At 43.0% G+C, this 17,291-nt stretch overlaps 1 protein-coding gene across 2 annotated transcripts in view; it reads left to right on the top strand.

The window, feature by feature from the left end:
- Nucleotides 1–1,446: 1,446 nt before the first annotated feature.
- Nucleotides 1,447–17,291, top strand: part of clp1 (cleavage factor polyribonucleotide kinase subunit 1) — a 30,210-nt gene continuing 14,365 nt past the window's right edge. The window contains exons 1-2 of one of the 2 annotated variants that reach the window (XM_061686430.1): nucleotides 1,447–1,650; nucleotides 1,953–2,070. In XM_061686430.1, coding sequence (XP_061542414.1) covers nucleotides 1,635–1,650; nucleotides 1,953–2,070 — 134 coding nt within the window. In that variant the 5' untranslated portion in view covers nucleotides 1,447–1,634. Of the gene's footprint in view, nucleotides 1,651–1,952; nucleotides 2,071–9,373; nucleotides 9,457–17,291 lie in introns of those variants that run through there. The other variant, XM_061686432.1, reaches the window with a different exon arrangement.

The raw sequence follows: 17,291 nt of genomic DNA on the forward strand, positions 1-17,291 counted from the left end.
CACAGTTGCTGGCTTTTGAACGTTGCGTCCATAACAGTCCGGATGGTTCTTTTCCTCTTTGGCCCGGAGGACACGACGTCCGCAATTTCCAAAAACAATTTGAAATGTGGACTCGTCGGACCACAGAACACTTTTCCACTTTGCGTCAGTCCATCTTAGATGAGCTCGGGCCCAGAGAAGCCGGTGGCGTTTCTGGGTGTTGTTGATAAATGGCTTTTGCTTTGCATAACAGAGTTTCAAGTTGCACTTACGGATGTAGCGCCGAACTGTATCTCTTGACATTGGTTTTCTGAATTGTTCCTGAGCCCTTGTGGTGATATCCTTTACACATTGATGTCGGTTTTTGATACAGTGCTGCTTGTGGGATCGAATGTTACGTGCATTTAATGTTGGTTTTCGACATTGCCGCTTTCATGCAGTGATTTCTCCAGATTCTCTGAACCTTTTGATGATATTATGGACCACAGATGATGAAATCCCTAAATTCATTGCAATTGTACATTGAGGAACATTGTCCTTAAACTGTTCGACTATTTTCTCACGAACTTGTTCACAAAGAGGTGAACCTCGCCCCATCTTTGCTTGTGAATGACTGAGCAATTCAGTGAAGCTTCTTTTATACCCAATTATGGCACCCACCTGTTCCCAATTAGCCTGTTCACCTGTGGGATGTTCCAAACAGGTGTTTGATGAGCATTCCTCAACTTTCTCAGTCTTTTTTGCCACCTGCCACAACGTCCCAACTTCATTGGAATTGGGGTTGTATATCCATCCAACCATTTGCTGTACCTCTTATCCTCACTAGGTTCGCGGGCGTGCTGGAGCCTATCCCAGCTGTCTGCAGGGGAGAGGTGCGGTATACCCTGAACTGGTCGCCAGCCAATCGCATGGCACATAGAAACAAACAACCATTCGCACTCACAATCATACCTACGGGCAATTTAGAGTCTTCAATCAACCTGTTTTTGGGATGTGGGAGGAAACCGGAGTACCCGGAGAAAACCCACGCAGGCACGGGGAGAACATGTAAACTCGACACAGGCGAGGCCGGGATTTTAACCACGGTCCTCACTGTGAGGGAGATGTGCTAACCAGTGGTCCACTGTGCCGCAGTCCGAACAATGCTGTACAAACATAAAAAGGAAACTGTGAATAATATATCTATATATATTTAAAATGTTCTGTACTAATAGCAGATGATTTGAACTTGACAAAATAAAAAAGTAAACACCATGACAATCGGTTGAGAATTGAGGAAGTTACGACTTAATTTCAAAATCCATGCATTGTGTTTGATGGGAACATCGCCCCTGCCAACATGGCCGCCACGTAGACACGTCAATTAGACCAGCTGCTATAGAGTGCAGACGACTTGTAGCTGTGGTAGTAGCTGTAGTAGGTTGTTAGGGGTCCTTAGAAGCATTTCTCCTCGAATTTTCTCTTCTGTAAATGGTCCCTGGACCCAGAAACTTTGAGAACCCCGGCGATAAAGTATGGGCTCAATTAATATGTGCTTTTTACAGCCAGGGTAGCGTGGCCATTCCCAAAATGTTTAGTAATGGTTTAATCCAAACTCCCTTCAAACAACGGCGTGTTAGTACTGTCCACTAACCCGCGAAAGTTTCATAACAACAATGGCGCCTGGAGCAGGTTGGTCATGCTCGTGTGTACGTGTTAGCGTTCAAAATGCCACTCTGGTTTACGTGTGTTGGATTCACATTTTAGGTTATTCGCTTTTACGTTATTGATTTTCGTCGCCAGTACATTGTTCAGAGTGGGGCGAATTTAGTATCTTCAAATATAGAACTCCACAAGTTGCTAGTTTCTGCGGTCTGTTGTAATCGAATGTGTAGCGTCAATATCAACATTTAGTTTCATGTCAATGAGTCAAACATGGATTGACATGGGTATTCGCGATGTAAACAACGTCTTGGTTAACGTGACTTCTCTAGGCCGCAGTGGGCGCAAGCGCAAGACTGAGAATGAGGAGAAGGAGAAACCCGCCAAGGAGGCAAAAGGAGAAGAAGGGGTCCCCCCGCTGGAAGGCCTAAGGGTGGTTATCGAACACTGGTAAGCATTTATGTCACAATCAATACAACTGTGGCCTTAATGTGTGGAATTGGTCGGCAACGTTATGATCAAATTCATCTGCAGTCTGTATATTAATTGATGTTGTGTGGCTTGCACAGTATCAGATTCTGACGGTATGATAAACTTGAGCAAAAATATCGCGAAATCACAGGATTATCGGTATTATATATCCATCCATCCATTTTTTTACTGCTTATCCAAGGTCGGGTCATGGGGACAGTAGCTTTAGCAGGGACACCCAGACTTCCCTCTCCCCAGCCACTTCATCCAGCTCTTCCGGGGGGGATCCCGAGGCGTTCCCAGGCCAGCCGAAGGATGTAGTCTCTCCAGCGTGTCCTGGGTCGTCCCCGGGGTCTCCTCCCGGATCTCATCTCTGACGTGGAGAGGGCACGCCACCCTTTTCAGACTGAGGACCATGGTCACAGATTTGGAGGTGCTGATTCTCATTCCAGCCTCTTCACACTCAGCTGCGAACTACTCCAGTGAGAGTTGGAGGTCATGGCTTGATGAAGCCAACATAACCACATCATCTGCAAAAAGCAGAGATGCAAAACTGAGGCCACCAAACCGGACCCCCTCTATGCCTCGGCTGCGCCTACAAATACTGTCCATAAAAGTTCTGAACAGAATCTGTGACAAAGGTCAGCCTTGGCGGAGTCCAACCCTCACCGGAAACGAGTCCAACTTACTGCCGGCAATACGGACCAAATTCTGACACTGGTTGTACAGGGACCGAACCGCCCGTGTCAGGGGGTTTGGCACCCCATACTCCCGAAGCACCCCCAGAGAACTCCCCGAGGGACACAGTCGAACGCCTTCATCAAGTCCACAAAACACATGTATACTGGTTGGGCGAACTCCCATGCTCGCTCGAGGACCCTGCTAAGGGTGTAGAGCTGATCCACTGTTCCACGGCCAGGACGAAAACCACACTGCTCCTCCTGAATCTCAGATTCAACTTCCCGATGGACCCTCCTCTCCAGCACCCCTGAATAGACCTTACCAGGGAGGCTGAGGAGTGTAATCCCCCTATAGTTGGAACACACCCTCCGGTCCCCCTTCTTAAAAAGGGGGACCACCACCCCAGTCTGCCAAACCAGAGGCACTGTCCCCGATGTCCACGCGATGTTGCCGAGGCGTGTCAACCAGGACAGCCCCACAACATCCAGAGCCTTGAGGAACTCCGGGCGAATCTCATCCACCCCCGGGGTCCTGCCACCGAGGAGCTTTTTAACCACCTCGGTGACTTCAACCCCAGAGATAGGAGAGCCCTCCTCAGAGAACCCAGAGTCTGGTCCCTCATGGGAAGGCGTGTCGGTGGAATTGTGGAGGTCTTCAAAGTATTCTCCCCACCGGCTCATAACGTCCCGAGTCGAGGTCAGCAGCGCCCCAGCCCCACTATACACAGTGTTGATGGTGCACTGCTTGCCCCTCCTAAGACGCCGGATGGTGGACCAGAATTTCCTCAAAGCCGTCCGGAAGTCTTTCTCCATGGCCTCACAACTCCTCCAATGCCCGAGTTTTTGCTTCAGTGACCACCAAATCTGCATTCCGCTTGGCCAGCCGGTACCCAACAGCTGCCTCAGGAGTCCCACAGGCCAAAAAAGCCCGATAGGACTCCTTCTTCAGCTTGACGGCATCCCTCACCGTTGGTGTCCACCAATGGGTTCGGGGATTGCCGATTGCCAACCACCTTACGGCCACAGCTCCGGTCGGCCGCCTCAGCAATAGAGGCACAGAACATGGTCCACTCGGACTCCATGTCCCCTGCCTCCCCGGAACACGAGCAAAGTTCTGTCGGAGGTGGGAGTTGAAACTCCTTCTGAGAGAGGATTCCGCCAGACGTTCCCAGCAGACCCTTACAATACGTTTGGGCCTGTCACGTCGGACCGCCATCTTCCCCCACCATCGGCCGCCAACTCACCATCAGGTGGTGATCAGTTGACAGCTCCGCTCCTCTCTTCACCCGAATGTCCAAGACATGCGGCCGCAAGTCCGATGACACGACCACAAAATCGATCATCGAACTGCGACCTAGGGTGTCCTGGTGCCAAGTGCACGTGTGGACACCCTTATGCTTGGACATGGTGTTCGTTGTGGACAATCCGTGATGAACACAGAAGTCCAATAACAGGACACCGCTCCGCTTCTGATTGGGGGCGCCGTTCCTCCCAGTCACGCCCTTCCAGGTCTCACTGTCATTGCCCACGTGACCATTGAACTCCCCCAGCAGAACGATGGAGTCCCCGGCGGGAGCGCTCTCCAGCACCCCCTCCAAGGACTCCAAAAATGGTGGGTACTCTGAACTGCTGTTTGGTGCATAGGCACAAACAACAGTCAGGACCCGTCCCCCCACCCGAAGACGGAGGGAGGCTACCCTCTCGTCCACCGGGGTGAACCCCAACGCGTCGAGCCGGGGAGGAATAAGTATACCCACACCTGCTCGGCTCCTCTCACCGCGGGCAACTCCAGAGTGGAAGAGAGTCCACCCCCTTTCGAGAGGACTGGTTCCAGAGCCCAAGCTGTGCGTGGAGGCGAGTCAGACTATATCTCGTCGGAACTTCTTGACCTCACACACCAGCTCGGACTCCTTCCCTGCCAGAGAGGTGACATTCCACGTCCCTAGAGCCAGCTTCTGTAGCCGGGGATCGGATCACCAAGGTCCCCACCTTCGGCCACCGCCCAGCTCGCACTGCACGCGACCCCTATGGCCCCTCCCACAGGTGGTGAGCCCATGGGAAGGGAGACCCACGTTACCCTTTCGGGCTGTGCCCGGCCGGGCCCCATGCGTGCAGGCCCGGCCATCAGGCGCTCGCCTTCGAGCCCCACCTCCGGGCCTGGCTCCAGAGGGGGCCCCGGTGACTCACGTCCAGGCAAGGGAAACCTGTGTCCATTTTTTGTCGTCATCATAAGGGGTCTTTGAGCCGTGCTTTGTCTGGTCCCTCACCTAGGACCTGTTTGTCATGGGTGACCCTGCCAGGGGCATAAAGCCCCAGACAACTTAGCTCCTAGGATCATTGGGACACACAAACTCCTCCACCACGATAAGGTGACGGCTCGAGGAGGGAGTTATTATATATTTAAAATGTATTATTTTGTAGTCTTTTACTTTTTTAGATAAAACACAATATTTTAAAAGAAAATCTGTTACATTAATAAATGTGTACTAAAAAAAATGCAGTGTTGTACCTTAAGTGACCAAAACCTGCAGCTCAACAGTAAAAACACACTCAATTAAAATATGCAATACTTTTTATGTATAAATCTAACCACAACAAATGTTATGGATACAAACTAAAAAAACTAATAAATTCATTAACTTAAGATTTCGCTATTATTATTATTGTTGTTGTTAAGTTGGTTTAAACATCTAGCTGCTGAATAAGTGTTTTTGAAGACATGCTCATTTTGATGCTGATGCTCCATTCAGAATCAGACTCAGAATCATCTTTATTTGCCAAGTATGTCTAAAAAACACACAAGGAATTTGTCTCCGGTAATTGGAGCCGCTCTATTACGACAACAGACAGTCAATTGACAGAGAACACTTTTGAGACATAAAGACATTGAGAAAAACAGTCACTGAGCAATAAAGGGTTGCTAGTTATCTGGTAATGCCGGTACTTTTTTTTTTTTTTTTTGACAATTGTGCAAAAAGATGCAGAGCAGTTTGAATGACTAATATTACAATAGTCTGGTGCAATGACCATTGTGCAAAGGGCGCCGAGACTTCAAGCGAGTCGTACGATTGGCTGCCTTCTGCAACATTATTGGCTGTTTCTTCCAGATAAGACACGCTGTTATCACAGCACCGTCGCGTACCTGCGCAACACATATGCAAGCCACAGAGAGTACGCCGTTGTGTCAGGCGCTACTTATTCATTTTAAAAGACAAGTGTGAGCTGTCAACGCAGCTGGACTGCTGGTCAGCAAGCTAGCTAGCCCGCACCTACAGTACCTTGTAAAGTCCGGTAAGCCGGTAAACTCCTTCCGCTGCAAGTCACCGACAGCTTTTCTTTTTACCCACATCACAAACTTACTGTTACTAAATTTGTCGAGGGAATAAAACCAAATGTTTCCCCGAGTGACGTCTCCTATGATCGTCTCAAAATTCTGAGGATGTGTGCATCTTTCCTTCGATTGCAACCAGTCCTGTCCCTGAAGCTGAAAAACACGCCCACAGCATGATGCTGCCACCACCATGCTTCACTGTTGGGACTGTATTGGACAGGTGATGAGCGGTGCCTGGTTTTCTACACTCATACCGCTTAGAATTAAGGCCAAAATGTTCTCTCTTGGTCTCATCAGACCAGATAATCTTATTTCTCACCATCTTGGAGTCCTTCAGGTGTTTTTAGCAAACTCCATGCGGGCTTTCATGTGTGTTGCACTGAGGAGAGGCTTCCGTCGGGCCACTCTGCCATAAAGCCCCGACTGGTGGAGGGATGCAGCGATGGTTGACTTTCTAGAACTTTCTCCCATCCCCGACTGCATCTCTGGAGCTCAGATCTTTGGGTTCTTCTTTACCTCTCTCACCAAGGCTCTTCTCCCCCGATTGCTCAGTTTGGCTGGATGGCCAGCTCTAGGAAGGGTTCTGATCATCCCAAACGTTTTCCGTTTAAGGATTATGGAGGCCGCTATGCTCCTGAGAACCTTAAGTGCAGCAGATTTTAATTTTTTTTTTTATATGTGGCCATATCTGTGCCTTGCCACAATTCTGTCTCTGAGCTCTTCAGGCAGTTCCTTTGACCTCATGATTCTCATTTGCGCTGACATGCACTATGAGGTGTAAGGTTTTATATAGACAGGTGTGTGGCTTTCCTAATCAAGTCCAATGAGTATAATCAACTCCAATGAAGGTGTAGAACCATCTCAAGGATGATCAGAAGAAATGGACAGCAGCCGAGTTAAATATATGAATGTCACAGCAAATGGTCTGAATACTAATGGCTGGGTGATATTTCAGTTTTTCGTTTTTAATAAATCTGCAAAAAATTATTTTTTTCTGTCAATATGGGGTGATGTGTATACATTGAGGGAAAAAAATAACTTAAATGATTTTAGCAAATGGCTGCAATATAAAAAATAGTGAACAATTTAAGTGGGTCTGAATACTTTACGTACCCACTGTACATACTTGAAAATGTTCAAATTGTGGGCCCTGAATCGATAATCTATGAAAATTTAACTTTTTGGATGGAATAATGGAAATAAATAAACTTCTCCATGATATTCTCATATTTTGAAAACGGTCTTTATATCTGTCTGTCTGTCTGTCTCAACCAGGGGCCACATTCACCTCATTTAGAGCTCAAGCAGGCCAGACCACAATATTTGTGGCTTAAAAATCCAAATAACTATTCACAATTTTCCCCTTTGTTTTGGTGCAAATAATTATAAGTACTTTCAGAAAATATTCACATTCCTTCATTATTATCTTGTTGGACATTTTGTTGTATTATTTCAACAGTATCAGTGAGCGTGCACCATTTAGTTATGCATCCTTTGTAAATGTATACATAAAAATTTTGGTTGTGGCAATGCATGGGGGGGGGAAAAAAAGGTTCCAACAAACCAACCTTTTTTGAAGTGAAGCTTTTGAGGGAACTTTTGTAATGTTCAATGTCTTAAAACATTTCTACAGGAGTATCATACAAGTCCTAAATTTTAGTGCTCGCACCATTCTTCGGGACAAAACTAGCCACTCACACACAACAAGTCTCACTGCAGCGGGAGAGCAGAAAGAGAAAGGAGAGTGCACGGTTTGACAAGTACGTGAGCCGGGGAAGCGGAGGATGGACACTAGTCAAATAGGCAAGATTTGACAGCAGCTTTTTTGGAAAATGGCATGGGCTTAATCAGGCAGAGTACAGTGAAAGTGCTTGTGGAACCAGGAAGAGGGCACTGCATATGCTTGTCTAACTTGGCTACTATGTATAATATGTATGTGGGGTGCTCCAATCAGAGTTTGATGCTGCCGATTCTGGGACTGATAATCTGTGAGTTTGCTCTGCCGATCACTGCTGATCAATCATATAGATTAGCGGTAAATTTTCCAAATTATTTATGGCGCATGCTATTGCCTGTATGATCTCTGACATGTTTGTTTGGGTTCCTTTGCAGCTCTTGCGGACCTGCGTGGTCTGAAGGGGGAGGGGACGTTACACTGGAGCTGGGTGATAATGGAAAAAATAATAATCACGATTATTTTGATTGATATTGAAATCATGATTAATAAACATGATTATTCATTTTTTCAAAACATATTTAAAGTTTAGTTTTAGTCGTTGAATACATACAATTTAAAAGAAAAACCAGAAAATAAATAACATTTTAAAAATAATATATTAAAATACTAGAAATTGGGGGGAAAAATACATTCAAGGCTAAAAATGTGTCAATGCTTTTAGTCACTGTTTTTCTTGTCTTAAAAAATCCTCATTATTCTGGCATTTAGCAAATAGAAATGATTTTGGTAATCCTAACTGACCAAAAACAGGAAAAGTTTATTCTGATTTTATGTCACAAAAAGTGTCAAAACCCGATACAGGGTCAAAGTTTTCGGCTGTACTTTTATTCGAGTGAAACTTGTGTCATGTTAAATCTGTTTAAAAAAATAAATAAATATTTTTCATTACAATTGCAAGACATAACCGCATTATCAAGTATCTGTACTTGGAATCGGGAAGTACAAAAATGAAAGTACTTGTACTCTATTTGAAATGAAAGTGTGAACCCCAATTGAATCCATGTTTCATCCAATCCAGCCATCTTGCTAAGCAACACTAACATCCTCATGTTACTCTGTTATCATTGGCAGTAAGAGCTGACGAGTGTATGGGCGTAATGCCGAGGGGGTGAAATCTGCCCTGTTGGCTGTACGCCCTGAACTAACTGTGGTCCTCAACCCCGAGAAGCCCCGCAGGAACAGCTTTGAGATCACTCTGATAGATGGAGGCAAAGGTGAGCCAAAGGAATGGACTTAATTAATTGCACTATGTACTTGTATGGCCATTAAATATTACTTACCACATTATAGTACAGTTATTTAATTGGAACTGGGATTACTTCATCAACTTTCCATTTAGAAAATTGGTTCGAAATTAGGACGTTGATTGAAAGTCAATCTTCATTATGTTCGACTTGACATTCTCTGTATAAGCAGCACTCTATTTCCCACAATGTAATTATCACCCACAACGTGACTATGATCTTATTCTACCATCTTTCCTTGGTGTCTCATGTCAATAGAGACATGTCTCTGGACCGGAATAAAGAAGGGTCCACCTCGTAAACTCAAGTTTCCAGAACCTGATGTCGTAGTTTCTGCTCTTCAGGAGGCTGTCGGTACCCAGTAGATGCAAGGTGAAGATTTATCATTTTGAAAGATAGAGTGGTACCCTCACTTATGAGTGACCTGACTTAACACTTTTTCGAGATACAAGTCTATTTTTTTGCTTTGATTTGCAAGCACAAATTCAAGTGCTGGATGGTGGCAGTGAACTCCACTCACTTCACAACATGCAGCAGTTTGGCACATTGTGAAATATTCTTCAAAAAAGAGGCTTCAAGCTAGGGGTGTGCGATATGAACGAATAAAAAGCTCTTTTTTAAAATTTTTATTTTATGATGATAATTTGACAATATCCTGTAAAGAAAAACGGTGTAAATCTCGACTTGCTTCCCTGGACATTTATTGATAGACACAGCATTTCAGAACAACAGTTCTTGTTTATGTTTTTTAAGTCTTTCATACATCTACAAAACATTGCACAAGAATATTGTATGGCAATATTCAACATGAAATTGCTTCAAGTTATGTCCAGGCTGTTTAAAAGAGAATACGCCAAATCAGGTTTGCACAATACTATTTCAGTTAAGCTTTTTTTTTTTTTTTTAAACAAAAAATTGTAATAAATGTCTAAAAATTAAAGTGATATCAAAATGTAACCCTAATTAAATATTTTAAACCAAATAGACAAGTTTGTCACTACAGCACACACACAGACAAATTTGTCTACAACACTGCAGATAGAAATGAAGTTGATCGTGTTCTTTGTCTTGCCGTTTACCGTAATTTCTCGTGTATATTGTGCATCCCCCCCCCCCCCCGAAAACTGTCAAAAGTCAATAGTGCGCATTATACATAGGTATAGGGGGAAATGGGGGGAAAAAAAGGTTCACATTTTATAAATGTATGCCGCCATCTAGAGTTAATAAAAAAAATAGTACTTTCATTATAGTATGCCACCACCGCCAAGAGGTTATGAAAAAGGTGTAGCCTACATTCCAATATATCAGGGGTACATATGACTGCATATATGTACAGTGCTCATAAGTTTATAGAATTTGTGAAGTTTTGTTTTTTTAAATACGACTGATGACTGAACAACAACCGTCACAAATTGCTTTATGGTTATGTTTTGTTTAATGATAATGTTTTGAAATGCTTGACAGTTTAATTTGAATCCCATTAACATTTAAATGTGTTTTGCCTGGTCCTTCAAGTTTTCTTTAAATAATTGTACACATCTTACAAATTCTGCCTGGGTAATCAAGAAGAAAAATCATGCATTGTAAAAATGCATTATACATAGGTAGAAGGGTTTCAAGAATTTTTACGTCAACTTTGGGGGTGCGTATTATAAATGGGTGCTCATTATACACGAGAGATTACGGTACTTGTTTTTGTCATATGGTATGTGTTTGCTAAATGACTTGGCAAGGGTTTTCTGTGTGTGTTTTGCAAATTTTCTTATCTTTAGCGGACGTTGTGGATGGATGGATGGATACTTTATTCATCCCGTGAGGGAAATTACATTTAGTAGCTTCATAAACCTTTAAAACCTTTCCACATGACTAGGTGTTTCTTATGAATATATATTCCCCCCCCCACTACGTCAAGCTGTTTCATGTCATTCCTGGTTGAGTTTACGGTCAAACGAAACATAAAACAAAGATTAGAAGTTACACATTAAGTAATTAAACATCCACATCACTTTGAATGTCCACTATCTTAATGCTAAAACACAATGTAAAAAGCCATAGAAGGGCTAACAAATAGCATCTATGTGACATTGTTATAATGCTTCAAGCAACAGCTGTTAGAACACATGGTGCACCAACATGCATTATGTACAGTGGTGTGAAAAAGTGTTTGCCTCCTTCCTGATTTCTTATTTTTGATAGGCACCAGCACGCCCGCGACCCTTGACGATAAGCAGTACGGAAAATGGATGGATGGATGTCACACTCAAATGTTTTCCATCATCAAACAAATTTAAATATTAGCCCAAGACAACACAACTAAACACAAAATGCAGTTTTTAAATGGTTTTTATTATTAAGGGAAAGAAAAATCTCAACCCGCATGGTAAAACATAACTGTGGTTTATCATACCCAAGATCGCTTTCTGTAGCCACACCCAGGCCTGATACTGCCACAGCTGTTCTCAATCAAGAAATCACTTAAATAGGACCTGCCTGACAAAGTGAAGTAGACCAAAAGATCCTCAAAAGCTAGAAATAATGCCGAGACATCAGCCAAAGAAATTCAGGAACAATTGGGAAAAAAGGTAATTGAGATCTATCAGTATAGAAAAGGTTATAAAACCATTTCTAAAGCTTTGCGACTCCAGCAAAAGTAAGAGCCATTATCCACAAGTGGCAAAAACATGAAACAGTGGTAAACCTTCCCAGGAGTGGCCGCCCGACCAAAATTAGAGCGCAGCGACAAGTCATCCAAGAGTTCACAATAGACCACAACAACATCCAAAGAACAGCAGGCCTCACTTGCCCCAGTTAAGGTCAGTGTTCATGACTCCACCATAAGAAAGAGACTGGGCAAAAATGGCCTCCATGGCAGAGTTCTGAGACGAGCACCACTGCTGAGCAAAAATAACATAGGCTCGTCTCAATTTTGCCAGAAGTCATCTTGAATGATCCCCAAGACTTTTGGGAAAATAGTCTGTAGTCTGACGAGACAAAAGCTGCACTTTTTGGAAGGTGTGTGTCCTGTTATAACTGGTGTAAAAGTAACACTACATTTCAGAAAAAGAACATGTACCAACAGTAAATTATGGTGGTAGTAGTGTGATGGTCTGGGGCTGTTTTTCTACTTCAGGACCTGGAAGACTTACTGTGATAAATTGTACCAGGAATTCTGCTATTTACCAAAGAATCCTGAAGAAGAATGTCCAGCCATCTGTTCGTGAACTCAAGTTGAAACAAACTTGGGTTCTACAGCAGGAAAATATCCAAAACACACCAGCAAGTCCACCTTGCTGGTGCTGAAGAAAAACAAAATAAAGGAGTGGCCTGGTCAAAATTGAGCTGCTGTGGCATGACCTTAAAAAAGGAAGTTCACACTAGAGAACCCTCCAATGGGGCTGAATGACAACAATTCTGCAAAGATGAGTAGGTCAGAATTCCTCCACAGCACTGTAAGCGACTCATTGCAAGTTTTCGCAAACAGTTGTTGCTGCTAAGGGTGGCCCAACCAGTTATTAGGTTTGGGGGGTGGCAATCGCTTTTTCACACAGGGTCATGTAGGTTTGGATTAGTTAGTAAAAAAAAAAAAAAAAAAAAAAAAAACTTAATTTAGAAACTGAATTTTGTGTTTATTTGTGTTGTCTTTGACTAATATTTAAATTTGTTTGACGATGGGAAACATTCAAGAGTGACAAACAGGCAAAAAAATAAAATGAGGAAGGGGGTTAACACGTTTTTCACACCACTGTACACTGGCAATAAAACAATACAGGCATATATTCTTTCCTCTCTGCAAAAAAAAAAAAGACGAGTATTACTGCACCTTACCAAGTCACTTAGTTGTGAAACTCTTCTTTGTTTGTCTGTATGACTGTATAATACTACCCCCCCATTGGCCAAGGGGCACATACCAGAAGGAGCACAAATGCTGGAATTGATTAATGGCATTTCTATTAATTTCAGTGGGGAAAGATAATTTGAGACACCAAGTGTTTTGAGTTATGTGCATCATGGAACAAATTGAACTCGTAAGTCTACGCACCACTCTACCTAAAAAAAAATAGAATGCATAGAATTTAACAACACATCTTTTTATTTGTGTATCCTAAAAAAGCGATGGTTTTATTGTTTCTCACTCACATTTGGTTTGTTGACAAAAAAAATAACTATACTTGATAGTTAAGAACTCTGCTACAAAGGTTTTATCTTTCATAGATAAAGAAATTACTTTTTTTTTGTCCTCTGTGACACTTGATAGATTTTAGCTGTGACATACATGGTTGAATAAAAACAGTTACTAAAACTTACATTTTTATAGGACACGCTCACTTACACCACTCAAACCAGAAATCATGTTGGCTTAACCATCCACCCCTCATAGTCCTTTGTGAGAATTTATAATACTGTCGTATAAAAAGGCCCACCCTCTCTTTCATGCAGATAATTGTTCATGGGCGTGGCTTGTGGAAGCAGAATGACGAGGAGTGACCAAACTGGATACATACAGTCTCTCCTCTGATGAACCAAGCAACTTCAGTTCACACTTATGAACACATGGCGACACCTACTGGAGCATTTGACAGCAAAATTCCATTTCCATACGTTGTTGTGTGTTTTCGTGTATTAGAAATTTGACATTTGTGCGATTTTTATACTTATTTTTCTGCAAAGTAAAATCGTTAAATTATTTTGGGAATTGTTATTGGTTTGTTTTTGTATGACTTATGACTAAGCAGTGCTCATGACAAACCCAAAGTTACGTAATGATGCATAAAAACTCTTTTGAGAGCATTGGTTTGGAAGAAAGTCTATTTTTTTAATGAAATCAATTGACTTGTAAAATGAACACAAATATGAAGCGTAATATGAATGAATGATATAATGTGAGTGAGGACGTTCGTCGTGTGAAGAAAGTGGTGTCCATCTCATGCCTCGTTTCACTGAGCTAAAAATTTTGCATAACTTCCTAGGAATGATGAAGAAAAATACAAAAGCCATAAAAAACACTCACATTCTAGAGAATATTTTAAACAATTTCCATCAGACACAAATTTGGTGAATAATATGATGCTTTTTCCCTCCCTAATCGTTTTAACTTAATTTGTTTTATCCCTCCTACGTTTCCATCTTATAGTTGTATTTATGTACAGGGTTCCTACATAAATTTGGAAAAGTATGGAATATGATTTCATAAATTTCCAGGTTTGGAAAAGTATGGAAAATCTAAGACATCAGATTATACAAGGAAAGATGGCAACCTGACAGACTGTCAGATTTTCTGATAAGTAAACATGAAGTACTCTGAGGACAGAAAATAGCTAATTTTATGCAATAATGACTGATTTAATCATCGATCTTATTTGGTGATTACAACACCTTTGATGACTGGTATACTCTTGAGGAATTGAGGGGGAAAGTGAAGAGGAGCGGCACAAAGAGTTCATAAGGTTTAAATCAAATTGCAGACGAGGATAAAATAAACGCGAAAAAAAAACAACAAACTAGGCGATTAAAACGCAGTGACACTTCCTGGCACAAAAACTGACAAACACTAACTGAACACTTCACCGTTGATGTTTTGAATGACACCACCGTCCAGCCAACGAAGACTGACAGAGAGTACAGTGTTGCCGGCCTGAGCGCTTGCATCAACCATCACATATAAATATATAGAATATAGGCGTAATAATAATTGACCGAGTCGGTGGGCCGAATACTTCAAGGACCTAAATTCTACAGACATTTCATTTCTGTAGAATTCTACAGATTAGTCCTCTGAGGAAGCAAGGTGTGGGGACTCTGAGGTGGGCTCTCCTATGTCCGGGCTTGAGGTAACTGAGGTCGTTAAAAAGCTCCTCGGTGGCAGGGCCCCGGTTTCCTGTGAGAGTTGGAGTCTGCCAAGGCTGCCCTTTGTCACCGATTCTGTTCATTACCTTCATGGACACAATTTCTAGGAGCAGCCAAGTTGTTGAGGTGATCCGATTCGGCGACGTCAGTATTATGTTTCTGCTTTTTGCAGATGAGATGGTTCTGATGGTTTCATCAAGCCGTGCTCTCTTCGCAGCCAAGTGTGAAGCGGCTGGAAAATCGGGACCTCCAAATCTGAGACCATGGTCCTCAGTTGGAAAAGGGTGGAGTGCCCTATCTGGGTCAGGGAAAAGATGCTGCCCCAAGTGGAGGAGTTCAAGTATCTCGGGGTCTTGTTCGCGACTGAGGGAAGAATGGAGCGGGAGATTGACAGGCGGAACGGTGCAGCGATGCAGACTCTATCAGTCTGTCGTGGTGAAGAAGGAGCTGAGCCAAAAGGAAATGCTCTCTATTTACCTGTTGATCTACATACCTACCCTCATAGTCATGACTGAAAGAACAAGATTGCAGATACAAGCGGCCAAAATGAGTTTATTTCGCAGGGTGTCCGGGCTCTCCCTTAGAGAGAGGGTGAGAAGCTTGGTCATCCTGGAGGGGCTCAGAGTGGAGCTGCTGCTCCTTCCGCATCGAGAGGAGCCCGATGACGTGGCTTGGGCATCTGATTAGGATGCCCCCTGGACATCTCCCTGATGAGGTGTTCCGGGAACGTACCACCGGGAGAAGGCCCTAGAGACGTTCCAGGACATGCTGGAGAGACTGTCTCTTGACTGGCCTGGGAATGCCTCGGGATTCTCCTGGAATAGCTTGACAAAGTGGCTGGGGAGAGCCTGGGCTTCCTTGCTTAAGCTGCTGCCCCCGCGACCCGACCTCGGATAAGCGTTACAAAATGGATGGATGGATGGATGGAAACTAGAAAATCAATTTGCTGGAGTACTGAATAATGATTACATTCCCTTAGAAAGTTATGGGACGGAATGACTCAATAGTCAAGCGGTCATGCGTTGCAAGGGAAAAGGAATTGTTTTAGTCAAACTTTCTAGTTGGACAACAAAACAAACTTTCTGCCTGGAAATTAGGGTCTGGAAAAAGTATGGAAGTCTGAAATCTCTAAAACTTTTTGTGATTATTGTGATGAAACAATTACTATGCAAGATCATATTGTTATATGTGTTTTGAATCTTTACCCTGCAGCAGAACCCAAGTGCGCTTTAGCTCGCGGTCACAAACTGATTGCCGAACATTCTCCTTCAGGATTTTCAGTTAAAGAGCAGAATTCATGGTTCCATCAATCACAGCAAGTTGTCCAGGTCCTAAAGGAGTTAAGCAACCCAAGACCATCACACTATCACCACCATCTTTGACTGTTGGTATGATGTTCTTTTTCCTGAAATGCTGTGCTGCATTTAAGCCAGATATAACGAGACGCCTTCCAAAAAGCTCAACTTTCATCTCGTCAGTTCATATGATATCCTCCCAAAAGTACTGGGAATCACTGAGATGTTTTTTTTTTGCATAAGTAAGATGATTTTTGGTCAACAGTGGTTTCTGCCTTGCAACTCTGCCATGGATGCCACTTATTGTTGTGTCATGAACACTGACCTCATCGGTGAAAAGGGAGACCTCCAGTTCTCTAGAAGTTGTCCTGAGTGCCTTTGTGGCCTCCTGGATGAGTCATTGCTGTTCTCTAAGGGTAATTTTTGTCGGCCGGCCACTGCTGGGAAGGTTCCATGTTTTCTGTTCCATGTTTTCCATGTAACACTGTTCCATGTTTTCTCCATGTGAGGACAATGGCTCTCTGTATGGTTCACTGGAATCCTTATAGCTTTAGAATCAGAATCATTGGAATCAGAATCATCTTTATTTGCCAAGTATGTCCAAAAAACACACAAGGAATTTGTCTCTGGTAGTTGGAGCCGCTCTAGTACGACAACAGACAGTCAATTGACAGAGAACACTTTTGACAAAAAAACATTCACTGAGCAATAAAAGGTTGCTAGTTATCTGGTAATGCCGGTACACCCTTTCCAGAATTTCTTTGGATCATGTCATTTTGTTGCAGCTTTTTTAGATCTGTTGTCTGACTTTATTTTGTCTGGACAGATCCTGTTTGTGATTTCTTGATTGAATAAGTGTGGAGGTAATCAGACTTCGGTGTGATCAGTGAAAACTAACCAAAAATTGTGATTAGCCGCAATTAATATATGATTTAATAAGGGGGGTAAATACCTTTTCACACAGGGCCAGGTAACTGAATATTTTTTCCCTTAATAAATGAAATCCATTTAAAAACAGCATTTTCAATCCTCCTTGAGCCGTCACCTTATTGTGGTGGAGGGGTTTGT

Source organism: Phycodurus eques, chromosome 9 (genome assembly GCF_024500275.1).
Source record: "Phycodurus eques isolate BA_2022a chromosome 9, UOR_Pequ_1.1, whole genome shotgun sequence".
NCBI classification, from domain to species: Eukaryota; Metazoa; Chordata; class Actinopteri; order Syngnathiformes; family Syngnathidae; genus Phycodurus; species Phycodurus eques.